The sequence below is a fragment of the Sinohyriopsis cumingii genome, chromosome 16 (assembly GCF_028554795.1).
Source record: "Sinohyriopsis cumingii isolate HCF-2022 chromosome 16, ASM2855479v2, whole genome shotgun sequence".
Lineage (NCBI taxonomy): Eukaryota > Metazoa > Mollusca > Bivalvia > Unionida > Unionidae > Sinohyriopsis > Sinohyriopsis cumingii.
In genome coordinates this window covers 56,448,167-56,471,317 of record NC_142976.1, presented here as the reverse complement: position 1 = coordinate 56,471,317, position 23,151 = coordinate 56,448,167, and the positions used below count along the sequence as shown (strand labels likewise).

The 23,151-nt window shown below is 38.7% G+C and overlaps 1 protein-coding gene across 2 annotated transcripts in view; it reads right to left on the bottom strand.

Annotated features, from left to right (window-relative positions):
- The window catches only part of LOC149780465 (sodium- and chloride-dependent glycine transporter 1-like), a 65,041-nt gene that overhangs the window by 22,084 nt on the left and 19,806 nt on the right, over positions 1-23,151 (bottom strand). For both annotated transcript variants that reach the window (XM_089937409.1, XM_089937410.1), the window contains exons 4-8: positions 18,253-18,577; positions 16,323-16,455; positions 15,583-15,717; positions 14,105-14,208; positions 13,247-13,371 (exon numbers count right to left, since the gene is read on the bottom strand). In XM_089937409.1, the coding sequence (XP_089793535.1) occupies positions 13,247-13,371; positions 14,105-14,208; positions 15,583-15,717; positions 16,323-16,455; positions 18,253-18,577 (822 nt within the window). The remainder of the gene's footprint in view (positions 1-13,246; positions 13,372-14,104; positions 14,209-15,582; positions 15,718-16,322; positions 16,456-18,252; positions 18,578-23,151) is intronic.

Here is a 23,151-nt window from a genome sequence, read left to right as displayed (position 1 = left end):
TATTAAAACCTCGCTGTTGTAATTCTTTAATTTCAACAAGTATGGTATTTATATTTTCGTGATTCATATTATTATATATTTTTATATTTTTAATAGAAACACTTTGCATGAGAAACGCTAGCTTTCCAAAACAAAACGAGACAGTCGGAAACATTTATCCCCTGCAAGGGCCTAGATCGTCAAATAACGTTCTAGAACCCCACGAGGACTGCTTCCGACATGACAATACAACATGTAACACGAAACACTTTATCCCCTGCAAGAGCCTCTAGATATCTATAGGCTCAAGAGGACGTGTTTAGTGAATTGACAAGGACAAACATATAACACGTAACTTATCCTAAGGACGGACCCCTCTGACTGCCAAGTGACTCAGAGGCACATTTATTTACAAGACGAGACAGCCCTGGCTTCTAGGATCGAGTTCTCTAGCAGGCCCGGCAAACATTTATTTGACAACACAAACAACCTTTACCTCTGATTCGAGTATCACAGCAAGCAAAGGTACAATGAACATGTAATCTTATCCTAAGAGACGGTACAGAACAGACAACCTTTACCTCTGATTCGAGTATGACAGCAAGTAAAGGCACAATGAACATGTAATCTTATCCTAACTTATCCTAAGACCTTATCCTATGACGACACAAACATACACAGGTGGGTCATTTTCTACGGTCAGCAGCAGAGCAAAACCATCCATTGAATCGACCATTGGATGGTGCACAAAAGACACCCGCCATTGGCGGATTAAATTTATGGTTTTGCTTGCGCGTGCTGACTTTCGATCGACCCAAAGGTCTTAGGGAGCGATTTCGTATATAACCCAACTGTTACTTGCGAGTTGGAAATTCGCTCTAGCAGTGGGCGGGACTTGTTTAAAATATTTTAATTGTATGTTTTCTTAAGCGCGGTCATATAACAAGCACAGAAGAGCAAAACAGTCGGATATATTCAGTAAAACCAGGATATTGTTTGTAAAAAAATATATATTCTACGGTAAATAAATGATTACATGTTATGAACTCGATAAAATATTTTATCAAGGTGGCTTTCTTAGGGGGAGCAAATCCTCTGACCAGCAACGACAACTCTGCAAAGCGTTACACACTCTCGGAGGAGTTATCGTCGTTTGTGTCAACGATAAGAGTTATATAACAGAATGAAATCTTCTGTTTGAGCTTCTTTGAAAATGCTGTTTTGTAGATCCCATCTGCGACATGCTGTACAGAAGGTGGACAAATACCGAAATACCTACCGGCGGCGTTTATTGACTGGAATACAATTTCTTCACCTGTAATTGCGTTTATAGATTTAATAGCTCTTCTTGCAACTGTTTTACAACGCCCTGTGTTACCCAGTAGGCAGTTCTTGCTCTGAGTGACCACGCGAAGATTGTTTATAGAGTTATCAAGTATGTTACCGTTAATGTGATCAATGACAAAACCCTTAGGGATCACTCCAAAGAAACATTCGTAAATAAAACGATGACATAAATACCTCTTTCCGCACGTGGCAGTAAATCTTGAATAACCACCATTATCAACTCCACCAACTGGTCGTCTTCGCGTGCAGTGTCGTACTATGCCATCTCGGTTTGCCTCATAATTTGGAATAGTTGGATGTCGGACGAATTCCTGATTCATTATACTATAAGCAAATCATTTGTCTAATTCATAATTTGTCTGAAAACTTATTTATGTAATCACGCTCCGAGAGAGCGTTATCACAGTCTGGATTTTTTTTATCATAATACCGTTTTAGTTCTCGATAGCGTTTTCCCCCACACGCTGAACATAATTGCGTTTTTCCTCGTACTCCAATGCCGCATCTGATACACGGTATCGGTCCTAGACTCCCACCGCGGACCTGTTGAGCATGTTGTCCACAGTATTCGCCTCTGCAGGGTTTGCTACACGGCGCTGATGAATTTAGTTTGATCCACTTGCATGAGAAACTCTTTGAGTTTCCGTTCATTATATATAATATTTTTGTCTATTTAAATATTTGTCTTAATTATAATAATGGGTTTTGAAAGACTATCCAGAATAAAACCCGTATCAGGTTCTCGATTCGATCTTGACCGGTTAACCGCTGATCCACGACGAAGAGAGTTAGCAACGGTAATTGGTGTTATCAAGAACGCCAAAGAAGAGTTTCGTCGTGATGGTGCCGGACATGTGTTCTCTACGTATAAAATTATCCCCGACGCGAGCATTATCATTGATGCTACCATGAACGATACAATCGCGCGTAACATAATTGGGTATCTCGACGATAGAAGATATTTCATACAGATAAAATTTATTGTTAGAGTCGACGACGGAAAGTGGATTATCAGAGACAAACTAGACCCTGTTCTTGATGCCAAGGGGGTTCGTGGAAAAACCGTTCTGTTAAGTAAAGACTCAAAACCGGGAGTACTTGTTGGGATTGATATACCATATTATGCCAGAGCGTATCCTGTGACCGCAGTCATTTATGGAATTTATCCGATGAAGAAACCACGCGTTGATAAACTCAAACCGATGAAGGTGTCGCCGTTGACAGAGTCAAGGATGAATTGTGTAGCTGAGCGAGTAATGGAACATTTTAAAAATGCAATGCGAGGAAACGGCCTAACACCGCTAAGACAAACTAAAATAACAGCGTGGGCGACACGAGTAGCGGATAAAGGAGCGTCAATAAATGATGTTGCTGAGCTAGAGCGATTACTAAAATTTCCTATAACGGTTTCATCGTTAACCGGTGAGGTATTGTATGAGTGTAAATACAATTCCCGTGGAACACCAATAACTATTATCGATCATAACAGTCACGCCTGGACTGACTCGGTTAGGATATTTCCGCAAGACCGTGTTGTGAAGTATTATCCGGAATTGCAAAGCAATTCTGGGAGCATGTTTGATTTTATTTATCAGATAAGTAAAACCGATCCAGTGTCTGTGTGGTTATTCAGAAGTAGCGAAGATGGAGAATATGATCAGTTTGTGAGACCCAACGGGGAAATATACAGAACAATGGCGTTACAGCAGGAAATGAAAAAACTCGCAGAAAAATATCATGCTGGCAACACTGATACGTTACTGACACACTGTTTTACTGTCCCGGGTGTTGTCGCGCATGTAGCCCGGGAACGAAATTCATGGAGACCAACTCCGAAAAGTTTTCTTGCTGATATCCAGCAGAGCTGTGTTGAATACGGACACGGCGGTTTGTGGAATACTCGATATGATCACCGCGGTATGATATCCGTCGACATGACGGCGTGTTATCCAGGAAGTTTCCTTGGGCGTGGAGAATGCAGCGAATATTTTAAACGATTTGGCCACGTTACAAACTCGATGACAAGAGTTGCTGTAAACGGACCATTGCCTGATTTTGACTTGACCGGATTTGCTTGTGTGTCGTCGTTTAAATTCGCTAAGGATTTACATCCTGTGTGTTATGTTTGGTTTGGCAGACATTTCGTTGAGAAGCGATGGGCACCGATAGTGTTATTGCGATACATGCTTGACAGTCGAATACTGTTGTCGCTGACGGTCAGCGAAGCGATTATATGTTATTGTCGTCAAACCGAAGTTTGGTTGCCAACTCCAACGCCGGTTACGTTAGAAGAAGTCATCGAAGATTGGTCACGAGAATATCCAGAAACTTCTATCGACGCTATCATCAAGAAAGCTCCTGAAGTACTTAAAAACAAACTCAGAAATGACGAAAGCACAGCAAAAGATCTAGGACGAAGAATAATAGGGAAATTCACTCAAGGTGGAGCGTATGATCATAAACAACATCACAGTCGATTAATCATGGACAAGACTGAATTGGATCTTGTTGTCGCTGATGCAGCCACGAACAACATGTTCTGTAACCGCGAAGATGTGTTTCTGTCAAACGGGGAAAAACTAGGGACTGTTTTTAGTTATATCGACGGAGAATCATCTCAGTACACACATTTGAGATCTTCGATGCTAGCTTATGTATCCATAAATTTGTTGTCGATGATTAATAGATTCCCTGTTGTCGCAGTGAGAGTTGCAACGGATTCATTTTATATTAATAAAAAATACTCAGCGCTGTTGGATAATGTTATATCGGATGATCCATCGTGGGGCTCGTGGAGAATAAAGAATGAAATGTTACACGGATATTGTAAATCGGCTGATGTTGAAATCGAGGATGAGTATCGCAGCGCAGAAATATCTTCGATGGTTTCGTCGGGGGCAACTTCGTTGTTGCCGCCGGTGCACGATCCTGTTACAAGACACAAAACAGTTTATCTGAACGGTCCTGGTGGTTCTGGTAAAACAACTCGAGCGATTGAATTATTTAGAAACTCTGACATGATTGTGCTAACACCCACACACAGACTTGCCAGGGAGATGAGACAACGGGATGTTAACGCGTGCACGTATCACAGTTTTTTCAAATACAGCGGCGGCACGTGGACACCTGAACGAATGGGAACGAAATATATTCCCGAGAAAATCATCTGGGATGAGATAGACACTGTGCCGTTGGATACATTAAAACAGTTTCTGGATTGGCTGCTAAAGAAAAATACCGCAGTGGTGATGTGCGGCGATCATGGTCAACCACCCCCATTTACAGGTGAATCTCCACACGAGTGGCTGAAAACTTTTGTAGATTATTATGAGGAAATAACTAACGATGTTAGAGCACTCGATGAAACGCTGAAAGAGTTTAAGGCACTGATCAGGCTACAAACCAATAAAGTCCAGTGTGAGATAATGCGTGAAATAATTCCAGAGACTTCGCTGAGCGACTTTTGGGAAACGTGGAAACCAGGTGATTTAATTGTGGCAAGTAGAAAGATAGTCAGGGACACACTTCAGCAGCGGTTATTTCAGTTACATCAGAAGAAATTTCCCATGTTGCCAGTGCCGTTGTGTTATAGACCAGCTGATACGCGATTGCAGAATATTGATGTTGATATTCCAGGGCGCCTGACTGCGTCGGGTCCGGAGAAACAGAATTTAGTATTAAATGATATTGTCACAGTTGATGTTGATGCTGTTGAACAGGCACTGAAAATGAGCAAATCCCCGTGGACGCTAGGATACGCTATGACCATCCACAGTTCGCAGGGACTAACTATTTCAGATACAACAGTTTGGATTGTTGATGATCGCATCGAGTGGTCAAATTTAGTTTATTTAGCCGTGTCAAGAGTAAGAAGGATAGGTCAGTTACGAAGAATTGTATTAGATGATGTTGTCAACGACAGCTCAATCGCTGATGACACAATAAGAAAGAAATTAGCCGGTTACAAACAGAGCGACAAAAAAAATGGTAGAGAGTTTGATCCCAAACAAAGTTTGGATGTTGAATTTGTAATACAATTACAACAACAGCAGAATAATCACTGTGCGAGTTGTAATTGTTTATTGCTGTGGCAGTATTCGAAAAACGACCCAAGGCAATTCACCGTAGATACACTGGACAACAAATTTTTACAAAAGTCATGTTACTGAAATAAAATTAGTCAATTCTTATCAATTTTTATGTGCTGAACACGAATATGACAGTCAAATTGCAAAATTGGCTCTAGTTTTTTTGTAATCTGCAAGAAATTAATGTTTACATAACGAAATGCATTCCAATAGTAAAAGGTCAACTGTAATAGCCTACCTATAAAAAATCAAGTCATTGACTACATCTTAGATTTCTTCGCCTGTCTCTTGTACAGCTGTTCGGGAGCATCTCTGAGGAGTGTCCAGCAGTAGTCAGCCAGCATTGTAGTGGACCATTTTCCCTGGTATCTTTGTTCCATTGTTGCGATATCTTGATGAAAACGTTCGCCGTGTTCATCACTAACAATACCACAGTTGCTAGGAAAGAAATCCAAATGGGAATGAAGGAAGTGAATCTTTAGAGACATATTGCAGCCAAGTTTCTTATACTTCATCAACATGTCTTCTACTAGTTCCTTATAGTTTTCTGTCCTAACATTTCCGAGGAAGTTTGTAGAAACTAGGCGAAAAGCATTCCATGCTTGTTTCGCGTCACCTTCCAGCAAGTTGTTGAACCGGTCATCTTTGAAAAGCTCTCGAATCTGAGGACCCACAAAAACTCCCTCTTTAATCTTTGCTTCGCTGAGTCGAGGGAATTTTTCATGCAGGTATCGGAATGCTGGCAAAGTCCGGTCAATGGCTTTCACGAAGTTCTTCATCAAACCTAGTTTGATGTGAAGGGGTGGTAGCAAGATTTTCTGAGCCTCAACCAGAGCTGGGTGTTGGATATTCTTCTCTCCAATGGCTACATTCTGCCTGTGAGTCCATTCCTTCCTCATGTAGTGCATTTCCCTTGCTCGGCTATCCCACTCGCATAAGAAACACATGTATTTTGTATATCCTTGCTGCAGTCCCATTAAAAGGGCAACTACCTTCAAATCACCACAGAGGTGCCAGCTGTACTTGTTATACTCAATGGAATTCAGTAGCTGCCTTAAGTTATCGTATGTCTCTTTCATGTGGACAGCATACGCTACTGGAATAGATGGAAGAATGTTTCCATTGTGCAAAAGCACAGCCTTGAGACTCAGTTTCGAAGAGTCCACAAATAGTCTCCATTCTTGTGGGTCATGAGTGATTTTTAAAGCATTCATGAGGCCCTCAATATCGGAACAGAATATCAGATTACTTTCCTTTCTGAAGAAAGGCTCCAATTGCTGGTGGCGCTTTCGATATGCAGTAATTGTGACATCTTCTTCTAGAAGATTCCATTGTTGGAGTCTTGATCCTAGCAATTCTGCCTTGTTCTTTGATAAGTCCAAATCACGAATCAGGTCATTTAGTTCTTCCTGTGTTATTCTGTGTGGGGTTGATGATGCACCACAGTGAAAATCTGGATCACTGCATGCTGATGGACCAGGAGAAGAACAGGTCGACTCACCTTTGTCTTCGTCAGATGAATCAAGAGAATATTCTGCTGGAGGTTCTGGAATAGGAAGTCCCTCACCATGTGGAACTGGTCTCAATGCAGACGGAATGTTTGGGTAGACTATTCTCGACTTCTTTCGCTTCGTTATTCCGCCGGAAAGAGGAGGAACCAAGCAGAAGTAACAGTCATTTAGGTGGTTGCTTGGCTCTCTCCACACCATTGGGACTGCAAACGGCATTGATGACCTTTTGCAATTCAACCACTGTGAAAGCTGTGTTGTACATGTAGCACAGCATATATGCGGAGCCCAAGGCTTGTCTTGGTCACCAACCTTGCATCCGAAGTAAAGATGATATGCCTTCTTCACTTGAGAATTGATACTTTTCTTCTGGTTGGCAAATGTCACTTCCCCACAAATATAGCAAAAATTGTCCGCGGTATTAACACACTTTCGAGGCATTACTGTTCTTTATTGTACGTAAATGGATAAAATAATAAGTTTTATGTAACAGTAGCTTGAACTGTCTCGCACAACGTCTAAAATATTTTAAATGCTGAACCTATCTGATTGGGCTTTATATAGTACACTGCTTACGTCAGCTTCAGCAGCCGCCTGGCATTAGTATAATAGGCCTACACATGTATAGTACACTGCTGACGTCAACTTACTTCAGCAGCCGCATGGCATTAGTATTGCATTGCATCAGAAAATGATGCAATCAACTGTGGATGATGTGAGCATGATGGTATTATGCAATGTTACATCATTATTCCGGATGTTGTTGCAGTCCTACTGGAGAAATTTACACAGTGAAACATAGAAAATGAGGTATATGAATATCTTCAAAACGAGAGCCAATACAAATTTTTCACGGTTATATTCGTGTTCGGCACACCAAAATACTACAGATTAGGGCCTTTTCAAGTCAGTAATGATTTCACTGTTGACCAGTGTAGAATAGATAGCAGTCGCGGTCATACACGTGAAAATGTGATGTTGACCTGTCTTGAGTGTAACCGACGCAGAGGTGTTGCTGCAGTTATTTAAATGATTGAATCACTTCAGTGCGGATCACTTTAGTGATCGGGGTGGTAATTGTGTATCCTCGGGAATCACCTGAAGTTGCTCGCGTTTAAATCCGCGTTGAGGAGCAGTCGAATCTAATCTGTAGATTGCGTTTCTCCCAGTTGATCTGGTTATGCTGGATATCTTATGTGTAGTAACACTCCATGTGGGATCGGTTGCTCTTTTTTTTCCTCCTTCTAGTTCGCCTGGTTCGTATAAATACCTAACGGTGACATTACCCAGCAGTGGGGACGCTAGCGTCCCTGGCTGCGTTGAAACATTTTGTTGCTGTTGTCCGCGTTCACTGACGCGGGGTATATATTTTTTTGTGATTGCATTTACAGGTCTCATGTTTGTTGTTCTGGTAATTTCATTATTCAGTGCGGCTATCACGTTTGGCAGTCTTGCAACCCATTCACGAGATCTCGTATCGTAAATGAATTCCCTCGCGTACTGGTATCCGAATAATCTCTCAGCGAGTGTTCTATTAAATCGCTCAACAATTGCCTGATCCCGATGAATTTCAGTATGTCCTCGTCGTATGGTAACGTTATGCTGCTTTGTCAGTGATGACACCGCGCCCTGAAATTCCTTGCCAGGATCAACTTGTAATAATCGTGGCCAGTTTAGAGGTCCTCGTTGATAAATTCGTTTAAACGCAGAGGCGACTTCGGACGCTGTTTTAGTCGCTAACGGTTCTGCTTCTTTGTATCTACTGGCAACATCAACTACTGTTAGCGCGTATTTGTATATTTTTCTACGGACAGTATCATGAGGCAGGAATAGTATGTCAGCCTGATGAACTTCATTGGGGGTACTAACATCAAAATGTGCAAAGTTGATTTGTCGAGGTGGTGGTAAGTAGATTTGCCATATTGCTTGTTTTGATAGCCAATTTTTGGCAACCTCGCGTGTTACTGATGCCGCGTTGGCGAGTTTATTAATTGCTGAGTTACCTCTCCAGTATCCGATTGGGGAATAATAAATCGCTTGCATTTTTATTTAATTATCCAGCGCCTAATACTAATTTAGATTTCATCGCTGATCTTACTAACCAATTAGCGAGTGACTCCTTAAATGATTTATTTTTTATGGCGCTTAGTGCATGAATTAATTTCACATCCGCGATATGCCTGTCTTGTAGATCTTTACTTCGATAAGCAACATCATGTATGTGACACGCTGCGTCGATAGCGTTTATCGGATACTCTCCCGGTTTTGGTTTAGACTGTTCATCAAGTCTGATATCTAGTCGTGTCCCTGGACCGCAGTAATTGTATCCTGGGAGATGTTTTTCTCCGGGATACTTTGCCCAGGGAGTTCCGGGGAGCTTTCCAAGTTTGGCTGCAATGTCACCTCCGCTAAATTCTCGCTTTTTTTTTGAAATCTAAATTTTTTTGTGCCACATCGCGTACACTTACCAGAAAGTGCTTGTCTGTTATTTTTTGTTGTAATGGTTGTTAGATCATTCGTAGGGGTTCGTGCCTTACACTTCACACAATATAGATCCATAATTATTATTCTTTATATACAAATGGAAATTACAGATTTTTCTGCGACAAAAAAGAAAGAGCCAGTTAAGCATAATTCAGTGCTACCAAACTCTATCCGCGCGATTATAATTGGGCCATCCGGTTCAGGTAAAACACAGCTGTTGCTGAACTTGATAATGAAGTGGATGAAATGGGATAAACTGTATTTGATAGCTCCATCTGTAGATGATCAACGATGCTATAACGTTATAAAAGATTTTAATGAGAGTGCAAGCGCGCTGAGTAAAGACGGTGAGGATGTTGTTGAATTTATCACTGATATCGAAGAAGCCCCCAGCGTCGAGGATCTTGATGAATCAATTAACAACCTAGTAGTGTATGATGATGTTATGTTGGACAAGCAAAAAAATCCCGCAAGAATATTTTCCCGGGGACGTCACAAAAACACTGATGTGATTTATGTTACTCAGCGTTATACACAAATTCCTAAAGTAATCAGGGATAATTGTAATCTTCTTGCGATATTCAATGGAGTTGATACACATACACTGAGAAATATTCATCAAACCTGGTGTGGTGGCGATATGGATTTAAATAAATTTAAAAATTTCTTCAGTCATGCTCAAAGAAAACCTCACGGATTTGTGACAATAAATTTACACGATCCCAGAACAAGATACCGTATTGGACTTGATACACTATTTGCAACATAAAAATGTTTTTCCTTGGAAACTCATTTCCCAGAGCAGCAGAGGGGATGGACCCGACCCATGGATTTTTCAATAACGACCCCGCCACGGAAACTGTTTCAGATTTATTGAAGTAACCCAAGTTGTCAGTGCAAACTCAACGAGTTTGTCCCTGGAAACTCTTCGAGTTTTCGGGGGACATTTTTTTTTGTCCTGTATTCTGAATAGAAGGGTTTATTTCGTCGAAATAAGCCCTCTATCGAGGAATAGTTTCCTGGGGGGGTTTATTGTGCAAAAAGTTTCGGTCTGTACAGCCCCTCTGCTGCTGGGCGCTAAAACCCATCTGGCGCCATTTGCCTTAAGTATGCCATTGATTTCAGTTCATTCGATAAACTTTATGAAGAGTAGATAGGCAGATAAGTCTGTTAATCATTCTGTTAATGTCACAATGTAAATTATAATATCTGACAATGATATGGAAATGTTAGCAAATCCTGGATTGTCAAAATTCTGTATTCGTTTCCCGTTAATTTTCCAACTCTTTTTAGTATGATTTTTACTCGTTATACTTTTGTATGTTCTAAGTGCACTATCTACGTTCAATTCTTGCTCTTTTTGTCTTCGATAACTTCTAAATCTTTGCTATTGACGTTTGTCCATTTTTAGATATTAAAAAGAACCCAAACCTAAATATTCGTTGCGACCAATAATAATACTCTGTGAAGTATTCATATAATCGACACGAATGAACCTTTCCATAAACACGTAAGATCAGAGCTAGCTGAAACTAGAACTGACGATATCTTAGAGGAATTCCAAATGGAGAACTTGTTGAAATCTTTGAAAAACAGCTCTAAGAGTTAAAACAAAACAAAAAATTATCACAGTAACACCACCAAACAAGAATGCCTTATTGTCAGAACCTCAAAAAGTGTTGGCCGTACAAGAACATACTTAACTGGACATCTAACAGTTGGAGAGCTGACTTTTTAGGAAATATCAATTGAAAGGTTAGGGAAAAAGTAAAAAGTTGAAACAACTGGTGATAGAAAAACAGGTAATAATAGCTGCTATAACCACTGCAATAGCTATAGTTTTTTCAGCGTTGCACTGCGTATATGATAAAAGGTTTAGCTGGTTTTGGAGGAATAATTGGCGATAATGTTTCATCATAGGGGTAGGGAAAATACGACCTGCGTACCAGTCTAACATTAATATCCGGTCTGCCATGACGCCTGACAATTCAGTAAACTTCTAAAATCATGTTCCATTTAAATTAACATAATCGGATCGTCGTCTGTTATCTCTAATACGTTAAAGCCAATTATTATTAAGTTATTAGTATTTACATTGTTGTGGAAAAAAATAACGGATTCTATAAAACAGTTTGTGAAGTAATGTCATTAATATAATAGAAATATACGGCCCGTGTTGAATTACCAAACTTCGGTAAGTGATCCCCTCCTTAGAAAATTATGACAAATCCTTGGGCTATTATGAGAAAAAGACGATTCGCTCGTAAACAAAATTAATTTAGAAAGGTATTTATAAATGTTATTACATATTTGTTGAATTGGTCAAAAAAAAAAGCAGAATCAGAATGACTCATAATTATTGGCAGTATACTGAGATGGCTTTTGTTGTTCGGATCAATGCTCATCTACTGTTGAGAGAGAGAGAGAGAGAGAGAGAGAGAGAGAGAGAGGGTACGTTGATGGGACGTATCCTGAAAAATAAATGAAAATTAATGAAACTTGGACTACTTTTAAGTCGGATCTTAAAGATAGAGACAGTTGCCTCTCTCTGTGTGTGTGTGTGTGTGTGTGTGTGTGTGTGTGTGTTGGATTTTGAACGTAGCACTGGGGCTTCATTCCGCAGACATGCAGCATCAAGCCCCACCCCAGTAACATTATCCTGACACCAGGCCGACCAGCCCTAACACTAACCTCTTAATGCTGGGCGCCAAGCAAGGCTAGTACCATTTTTATTAGTCCTTGGTATAACTCATCCGGGATTCGAACTCGAGACCTGCCGCATTCGAGGCGGACGCTCTAACCACTAGACTACCGGAGCGGTCACAATTGCTTATATGTCCAAAGATTAGACCCCAGAGTTCGACTGGCATTTGGTGTAAATCTAACTACATAAATGATACATAGTTACCAAGAGTATTTGTTTGCGATAACTTTGGAATTCCAATATTTTAATCTTTGACTGATAGATGGGCGTAGCTAGCGACCAATCAGTAAAAAATCAATAGTATTTTATTTAAGAAAACGTCGGTGGAGACATGTTTTCATACTGATCATACAACTCACTGAGTTTTAAACTGACTTGCCACTTCCAGCAAATAAAAACTGACTTCTCAAAAGTAAAGACTTTTTATAGGTGGACACAAAAATATAATGTTTAAGAATTGTATATCTTCCAGGCCATGTATAGGCTTAGATAGGTTTGATGACTTCCACGCCATATATAGGTCTATACAGGTTTGGTGACTTCCAAGCCAGATATAGTTGATTTCGGTTTGATGACCACCCAGTTATAAATTAAGACAGATTTGATGACTTCCAAACCATATATTGGTTTGGACAGGTTTGATGACTTCCAAGCCATATAAAGGTTTACGCAGGGTGATGAATTTCAGGCCATGTAAGGTTTAGATAAGTTTGATGACTTCCAGGTAATACAAAGGTTTAGAAAGGGTTAGTGAATTCCAGGCTGTTCGTAGGTTTATTCAGATTTGGTGACTTCGAGGCCATATGTAGGTTTAATCAGGTTTGATGACTTCTAGGCAGTGTGTAGGTTTAATCAGATTTGATGACTTCCAGGCCATTTGTAGGATTAATCAGATTTGATGACTTCCAGGCAGTGTGTAGGTTTAATGAGGTTTGATGACTTCCAGGCAGTGTGTAGGTTTAATGAGGTTTGATGACTTTCAGGCAGTGTGTAGGTTTAATCAGATTTGATGACTTCCAGGCAGTGTGTAGGTTAATTAGATTTGATGACTTCCAGCCGTGTGTAGGTTTAGTCAGGTTTTGATGACTTCCAGGACATAATGTAAGTTTAGACAGGTTATACTGCTTATATGTTACCTGAAGTTTTGAACTTGTCGATCGGAACTCCCGTTCTATATGAAAGATGTCCCAGAGTCGTGAAGATCACGAATCCACCGTATATACCTGTCATTAGGTCTGACAAACAAACAATAATGGCATCCCTATTTCGAAGAAAAGAAGAACATAGTGACTGACAAAATAACGATATACACCACTGACATGTATACAGGATGTTACATAGGTACCTATGTCAAATCAAATTTATTAAACGAGTGTAATAACTTTATATTTTGCGAGTCAAAACTTTGCAAAGGATTTACATTTTTCAACGAGTTCATAAAGTGCATTTAAATATTATCAGAAATATGAGATTATATTTATCACATCATGAAAAATATCACATTTATTATATAAAACCGCAAAATTGCTTAGTAAAACGACGTATGCTACATGCTGATGCTTTTGTCATTTCGCCCTTGCCTTATACGACATTGGTGAATTCAATGTGTTTGTAATCTGGAAACAATATCATTTGGCTATATGAACCTAAATAACACAATAGTCATGTGATATTAATTATGTATCTCATAGCCACAAGCAAAAATGTTAATATGTCAAAATATAGGATTATATTTTCACACGTAAACATGTTCATTTTCTTTGATACAACAGAATTATATGACGTAGAAATGTTGCTGTTATGTTGATTTATTTACTTGTTTTTTTTTTCCTGACTGTTTTGTTTCGTTTGCTTGAATTTTGCTTGTTTGTACGATTCCTACTGTCTGTACATTTCCTGCCTATTTTGTACGATTCCTACTGTTTGTACGATTCCTTGCTATGTGTACGATTCCTACTGTTTGTACAATTCCTGATTATTTGTCTGATTCCTACCTCAAGCAATTGTTGTTAAATTTGTTATAGCTTGCAAAGGTAATCATTCCTCCAAAACCAGGACCAATGGACACGAACACCTGCATACATGCCTCGGCCCAAATCTGGAAGGAAATATCGGCACTTAATTATGAATTATGCCGATGTTGTCAAGATACATGGACAAAGTACTTCGATAGTTTAAAAAAATAGGTATACACTTTGCGCAGTATCCGCGGAGACTTAAAAAGTAACATATATCTCGCTTTATAAAGCGAGAGTGCCCTTTGCTGCGATATGGGGGATCGAAACAAGAAAGCTTCAGTCGCTGTCTGTAATCCACACGGAAGGAATATTCGTGCTTTAAAAATGGCATATCCGCACAATAGTTTCATCAACATTGTCCAACTTTGAATAGTACTCTGTATAATTTACATCCTTTCATAGATATTGCCCAGTTCCAAACCTCTGTATAATTTGCACACTTCAAATGCATTACAAAGCATCCACATGTCCAACAGTACCATTCAAGCATTTACACAAGTCTGTTTTAATCACAAACATTACCTATTTCGGAAAAAGGTAACATTTGTACAAACACCAGTCTAGCTCCTCTACTAGTTACAAGAAGGAAAAGAAAAAAAAAATCTTTGGTGTTCATAACCCTGCATAGTCGTTGTAAACAAAATAATAAGAAAAATATTCCATACGTTTTTGTATATATCATTTCTTTCTACTCAGAAACACACCCAGGTATACACCAAGTTGTTTATTATTATGCTACACAGATTTATCTCCCTTTTGGCGCGAACGGTGCCTGTTATTAATCTTCTCAGACTAGGGCAAAGGATAGGACATGTGGGTGCTAGGAAAAAATTCTACAGTATGCCCTTTGAATTACAAATTGCAACGGCGGTGGACCCCCTGACCATTGTGGGGCCCCGGAATTTTGTCTTAGTTGTCCTGTCCTGTCCGCGGTTATGATAGAGACACATTTCTCTGCCTGTGCACAAACGGTGCCTATCATTACGGACACAGCTAGTTTTGTCCGAAAAGAAGGTTCGAATGAGTTTGCTGATTGAGGTTTTGTCTCAACAGTGGCAATCAGTTCGATATGTTCCCTTAGTTCTTGACATGTGGTGGTGAATTGACATCACACACAGTTAGTTGTAAATATAGTGTGAGAAACATCCACACGATTGTTGGTCATGTAGATACAAGTATGCATTTGTTGTGGATGAAATATTAACGTTCTATTTTCCAATAGGAGCAGTTCGTGCAAAGTACCAAGCAGTCCATAAAAAATGACATTTCTCGAATCATTGGTTCTATTAAAACGAACTTCTTCATATCACACACACACACACACACACACACACACACACACACACACCTTGTAAGACCAGCCAGTAGAATACGTGTACATAACAAAGTCTGTAAATAATATAAATACAACAAATTTATATAGAAGAAGGGGAAAAAACTCCAATATGACTTACTTTCGGATCCTTCAATTTTTCCAAGTCTGGAGTCAAATAAAAGAGTACGCCCTCTCTTGCGCCAGGCAAGATGGCGGATCTTATCAAGAAGACAGTGAGCAAGACAAAAGGCAAGGCGACGGTGAAGTATACGACCTGAAATTACGTAAAAGAATCCTTGACCCATCGCTGGACATGAACCTGGAGTAACAATCGCATTTCTACGTATTGTGTGTTTGACAAGCAGAATGAAGACTATTTAATTTACACTTTTTTAAACCTTCATGAAACTACTCAGTTTAATAAGGTCAGAATGCCTCCCTTGAGTTCTTTGTACTCAGTATGTCTATATATGCATATGGTTGGCATCATAAAGAATTGTATACTGGCGACAGGCTTCGCAATAATCGGCCCTATTTAGCCTTCCTCGCCAGCTAAAATATACACAGTACCCGACATTGTATATGTTACCCTGCTTGTGCACTTTTCGCTAACAGCATAGTCGCCATCAGGCATTAATCGAGTCTTACTTTGCCGCTTGCTTTGTAACTCTGCAGGTGGAGTTCGATTTATGTTTTCTGCATCTGCATAGTAAGTTAAGCTCACAAAGTCTAGACGATTAATCCTGGGTTTCCTGTCTCCATAACATCAAATGCTTTCTTATAAGCTTCATGTAGCATCTAAAGACGTCTGGGGTTAATGACTGAACGTTTTCTTGACGTTAACACCAGTAAAAGAATAAATAATACGGAACATTTTACCTTGCCGGTTACCTTGACCCCTTTGAAGATGCAGAGGAAGCAAAGAATCTCGATGGCAAACAAACAACCGAGAATTGGCCAATTCAAATCACCGAGGTCCTCCAGGCCAGACGATATCTTAAGTACGTTATGACTGAAGAAGAAAGAAGAGAAACACATATTGTCTAATTTATTTGCGTTTATCAGTTTTGCCACGCCTGTATCAGCCGACAGCGATCCTGTATTAGCAAACAGTGATACTGTATTAGAAGACAGTGATACTGTGTTAGCAGACAGCTATACTGTATTAGCAGACAGTTATAATGTATTAGCAGACAGCGATACCGTATTAGCAGACAGCAATCCCGTATTAACAGACAGCAATCCCGTATTAACAGACAGCGATACTGTGTTAGCAGACAGCGATCGTGTATTAGAAGACAGCGATACTTTATTAGCGGAGACAGTATTAACAGACAGCTATACTTTACTAGCAAACAGTTATACTGTATTAGCAAACGGTGATACATTATGTATCAGGGCTTGTCAGCAATTACTGTGACAACATCAATTTTTAGATTTAAAGTTTATAGTTTTAAAGTAATATTACATTACAGTATAAAACACCCTGTTTAACGGAACAGATAGTATCTGTATCTGTCAGATACAATGTTTGGAAAATAAATTTGAAAACTAAATTCTCCAGTACGTGTCAGATTGAGTACATGGCAATGTTTTTGATTGATCACTAACTTGCAAACTAGGAAACTATGAGAAAGCGCTGAAGACATTGATGTAAATATACCTTTATTCGATGCTGTTAAATTTGCAGTTCACTTCTGTCAAAATAACTGAGTCAGCTTGTCACATAATGAACTCATTTTGGTTTAAATGAGACAAACAAACAATTGAACGGCATCCATCGAGAGGGAAGGGAATTAATACATGTAACAAATTCCCCCAACAAATTTAATGCAAATCATTCATGTATGTGAGGTTGACATAACATTTGTCACTGAATTAATTGTCTGTACTTCACAATATGACCCTGCAAGCATTGAAAGAATGCATCCAGGGGTTATGGAAATGTAAACATATGGTAAAACTATAATTAAAATTTTCATGGAAATCTTGTTTATCTAACATTCCCTCAAAGGTTAGAGTCGGCTTGGTTGGTTGGCTTTTAACGGCACTTCAACACATTACTGGCTACGTCAAGTCGAGGAAAAGGGAGCTAAATGCTTGTCCCAAGAACACAGTTTCAGCTGACCAGGACTGGCATCGGAGCTTATCGAACTGGCGACTCTTTTATTACGAGTCCGACGCTCCACCAAGTGAGATAACTCGGCTTCCTCGAGGAAGTGAAGGACGTATCAGAGAATCAATTGTGTTTTCTAAATAGTGATGAGGAAAAAAGTTAAAGCTTATTAAAAAATAACCAAAATCCACAAAGCAGGGCTTTAAAACTTAGTAAAAATGAACAAACTTCCACAAAGTGGAGTATAAAGCATATTAAAAATTAACCAAAATCCACAAAGAGTTAAAGATGATTAAAAATTAACCAAAATCTCCTGGCAAAACAATAATATTTGTCAGTGATTTTCGCCCCATGTAAACTCGGAGAGCGAATGTTTCGCAAATTGAATTGTATTTGCTTCTTAATTAGATATCCCAAATATGAACTTAACAAAAAGGCTTTAAAGGAAATATGCAAAAGCGGACAATTGAAGAACAATAAAAAACTGTTGACGGCAAGGCCACTGTCGGAAAAGTGAAGGCTGTTTCTCGAATTTCTCTAAAGTTGACTCGACAAAAAAAACCCAGATATATATATATATATATATATATATATATATATATATATATATATATATATATATATATATATATATATATATATTACTCTGATTCTGGTAATTATATTTAATGCAAAGTGACACAAGCTTCTTACTTCCAGAATTCCTCTACTGGTGAAGCTTTTATGCCGCTGTCTGGCGTCGTCATATTGGAAATACTTAGCGTCGTCTGCTGAAAGGTGCTTAATGTGGCATTGACGAAATGTGTCGTCATGTTGCTGTACTGGTTCGTGGTTGTGGGTATGTTCAGGCTGTTAGGATCGTAAACTTGGCAGTAATTTGTGTTCCAGTCGTTGTCACAAGAGGACCAGGGTAGCGTGGGGAAAAAGGAATTGATGAAGTAGAACAGCATCCAACAAATTATCACAGCGTAATAGATAGAGAAAATGAAAGTAGCGATAATAGTTCCGTATCCGACACCTGTATAAAAAATAAAAACAAAAAATTTATTTGAAGAACGCAAAAACTTCAATTCTTTGCAATACACGAATTCCGTGACACATGACGTTCATCCAAACTTAGTCCAAGTTAATGAAACACATGCACATGTCATAGTGACCTATTTTGGGTGTAAAGGGAAATTATACTCATCTAGAGGTATCTATGCATAACGATATGTAACCCTGCGATCAAAAGTACATTAGAAATTGAGTTCAGCTCAAAACATTGTCAAAAGATGATGCAGCTTGAAATATATAGGCCTAACACTCTGATATATTTTTCGAAGAAGGGTGTTGTAATCAATATCCTGCAAACAAACGTGCGCGAGAAAAGAACCTAAATGAACAATTTAACGAAGATATGTGATGGGGGAAGCATGTAACAGTGTATTCCCCATCCACATAATGCAGGAATGAAAATACAATTTAAACCTTGATTTCAAATACGTTTTATTAAACAATATAGCTCATGATCAGTTGTACTACAGTGAGACAAGTTGGCAACACATCTCGTTTGCAAGCTTTTGACACAAGGAATCTAAAACATAATGTTGCCATGGTTTATGTCAAAGGTCAAGGTCAAATTCAAGGACACAAAATTACTACATTATTATGCATTTTTAGTAAGATAAACATTGTTTGCTCTATTTAAACTTATCACTTTGATGTGTGTCAAGGGAATAACCAGACTATTACAGTATGGAGATAAGTGTAAATGTCAAGGTTACTTTAGCTGCAATAAAAAGGGGTCCATTAGTAAACTAATTACTACTTGTACTAGTGCAGTAAATTATGACATATTTACACTCCACAACGCAGTGTAATATAAAGGTGTTTAAGTGAATTCACGTCACAATGTGTCATGGAGAGATAGAGTTTCATTAATGGGTAATGGAGTTACCACTTACTGCACGCCATTCAGGAAAATATATCATACAAGGTAACTGGTACGCCAGCAGAATTAATTGGGGGGGTGGGGGTGGGGGGTGGGGGGGCAAATTTGTAGTGGTCAGCTATTAAGTTTTACGGATGTAGGCCAAAACAAATTTATAGGTAGGTGAAATAATGTAAGGTAATTAAACTTTGGCCAAGTGTATTCCACTTATGTGTGTAATTTACACATAGTGGGTGTAGTACAGCCTATGACAAAAAATGTACAACTATCATAATTATGTAAGTGAGCTACACTTGATTGAACCCTGTACCTGTACATGTGGGCCATAGTCTATCGACTTTGTGTGTACTGGAGCCTCTGAGTATAAATATAATCACATTCTACATACAAAGAAAAAAGTGAATCAGCTTAAACTGTGCGGAGATGATTGTAAAGTAAAATGAGTCCTACAGGTAGACAGAGTGTAATGGCTAATATTTAGCTGTATTACTGCGTACATGGAATGAACCCGAGGTTTTATAGTTGTCACACAACCATGATGAATTAATTATAGAGTGAGTGTACATAGAAAGTGTGTTATAGCTCACCTAATTATACTTTAAGCATTCATTGAATGGTCGAAATCTTCTGGGAAAATATTGTAGCCAATACAAAATCTAGCTTGTAAAATTGATCTAGATACAATGAATAGATCCAGCAATTGACTGGCATCAAAGAAAAGCTCTTTATCATCATGGACAAATCACATGGAAATGAACAACGATTATCACATGCCATCAGTCATACAACAACAAGAGATGGTGCATATTATCGTCATCTTCCAGGTATTACAAATGTGTCCATTTGTTGCTAATGATAATATGCAGTATTCAAGGATGGTTCCCTACTAATGATAATATTCACTATTCAAAGATTGTCTCCATTTTGCTCACGATAAGATCAACTATTCAAGGATGGCTTCCATTTTCCTAAAGATAATATTCACTATTCAAGGATGATCCCTATTTCGCTAATGATAAGATCAGCTAATCAAGGATGATCCCCATTTTGCTAACGATAAGATCCACTATTCACGGATGGTCCCCATTTTACTAATGATAATATTAACTATTAAAGGATGGTCCCCATTTTACTAATGATAATATTCACTATTCACGGATGGTCCCCATTTGGCTAACATTAAGATTCACTATTCAAGGATTGGTCCGTTTTGCGAATGATAAGATCCACTATTCAAGGATGTTCCCCATTTTGATAGCCTTACTATTCAACGATGGTCCTCATTTGGTTAATTATGATATTCACTATTCAAGCATGGTTCCCAACCTATATTGATGAAATCGAGACTTTTGAAAGGTCTACTATATAAATTATCGATAATTCACAGACAGCAATTTCGTTTTCAATAGTTTAGGTAATGTATTCTACGCAGAAAGAACGGGTCATGGCATGTAACACTTGAAAAGACTGGCACAAGTTCTTGGTGTTCTGTCTGAAATCTTTGAATCTCAGAACGTGTACCAGATTTTCTCCGAGCCCTGATACCATGGCATTTTTAGAATCCCGGAGTTTTGGTTGGAAGGAAAGATAAAGCATAATGAGGTGCATTAAGGAATAAAACTCAGTGTAAAGTAATGAAAATGGTAATAACAAACCAGGTTATTATGTATCCGGTTTTTGGGGGGCAAAAATACGTGTCTTTTGTTTTGGATTATATAGGGTCATGAGTGTTTCGGTCTACAACTAAGAAGGTAAAGCTATAAACTTAAATGTGTGCACTAAAAACCTGAAAAACAGCGAGAACATCACAGCTTGCAAAATTAAGGTGGAATCAAATTCTGTTGGCTGCTGTAACATGCAAATAATACACTGATTTGTATCTTTCCATGGGTTGCTTGATTCTAGATTGACTGATACAGCCTGAACAAATTTCATGAATAATATCGCAAGAGTAAGAGAAAATTGCAGAATTTGCCAGTGTGGTGGGTTATTTTAACGGTGGCCTAAGTCGATAGAGCGTCCACCTCGGATGCGAGAGGTCGCGAGTTCGAACCCCGGCCGAGTCATACCAAAGATTTATAAAAATGGTACTAACAGCGGCCTCGCTTGGCGCTCAGCATTAAGAGGCTAGTGTTAGGACTGGATAATGTGAATGGATGGAACAGGAAAGATAAAGCATAATGAGGTATCATAAAGTATGCATTAAGGAATAAAACTCAGTGTAAAGATAATAAAAAGAGGTTAGTGTTAGGACTGGTCGGCCTGGTGTCAGGATAATGTGACTGGGTGGGACATCATGCTTCATGTCTGTGGCACAATGCCCCAGTGCTAGACATCACTATAAACTGTCACATTGCAGACATCGTAGCGATGACTGAAAAATTGTTAAAGCTACGTTAAAAATCCAAAACACACACAACACACACCGAATGTAAACAATTTTTTAAAAAATACCACCCACCCACCCACCCCAACAAAACATTACTTTTGTACATGCTCACCAAAATAATAGTCAACCCAGACAGTCATTGATCGTTTGGTATACTCAACCGATTTTGTGGTATTTACATGAAGAGAAGAAGTTATATCCAAACATTTAAATTTTAACATGGACGGAAGCAGAACCTGACACATGTCCAAACTTTTGTAAGTGCTACTGTCAAAGGACTTGAAGCAGATACTATCATCGTTGATGTTGACCCTTCTACATTATCGACATTATGTACCGACACACCTATCTTCTGTGGGACTCTAAATCTTAGTTATTAAATTCCACAGTAGTCTATATTGTACATAAGAATCCAGACAGAGTGCAGTTGTTTTTTTTTTAAATACATGTTTTCATCGCTTCCTCTAGCCGTAAATAAACTTCGGAGTTGCGGTTAAGGGAAACTTGGCAGAATTGCAGGTAAAAGAACAAAATAACAGTGTTGAAGTTGCTTTATGTCAAGTTCAGAAGACATCATCCTGTATTTCCTTAAATTTTCGGACTTTTAGCTGGCCATGAACGCATGAAGAAATTCACATAAATCACATATGAATCAACCTTTTTCTTTACACTATTCATTGTAGGGCAGTATGAAGCAAACCATAAGGATCGTTGTTCTGCCCTTTTCAATGATTAGAAATAATTTGTCAGATAATCTATGTGAATATAGGTTGGTGGCAGACGACATTGTCAATAACGGTTGTAACCACTGTTAGCGACATAAAGATGGAAAACGTGTTAAAGAAGAATGTATTTGCCAACATCCTATTACGCCGAGAAGAAATCTGAATAATTTGTGTTTTAAATGTGTTTGTGCAGTTAATAATGCCCCTGGAAACTGGCACTCGTGTACTGCACCAAGATGTGTAAATGTCGCGCAGACAACGAGATCGTGATTTATTAATTGCATTTGTAGGAGATAAAAATGAGAGAACACATACTGGAGCCAAATTTTCAAACGACCCTTGCCGTATACATGCTGTATGGATGTGAAGTATATTGTAACTGATTGGGGGTGGGGTATGGGCTAACTTGTGTAAATGTAATAATAAATTTAAAGAATGTTCAAAGTCAGGAGCTTTTTATTTTGAAATTGTGGTAAGATGCTTAATACAAGAAATATGACTAAAACATGAATGTATGTGTCTGATTACGTGTAACATATGCAATA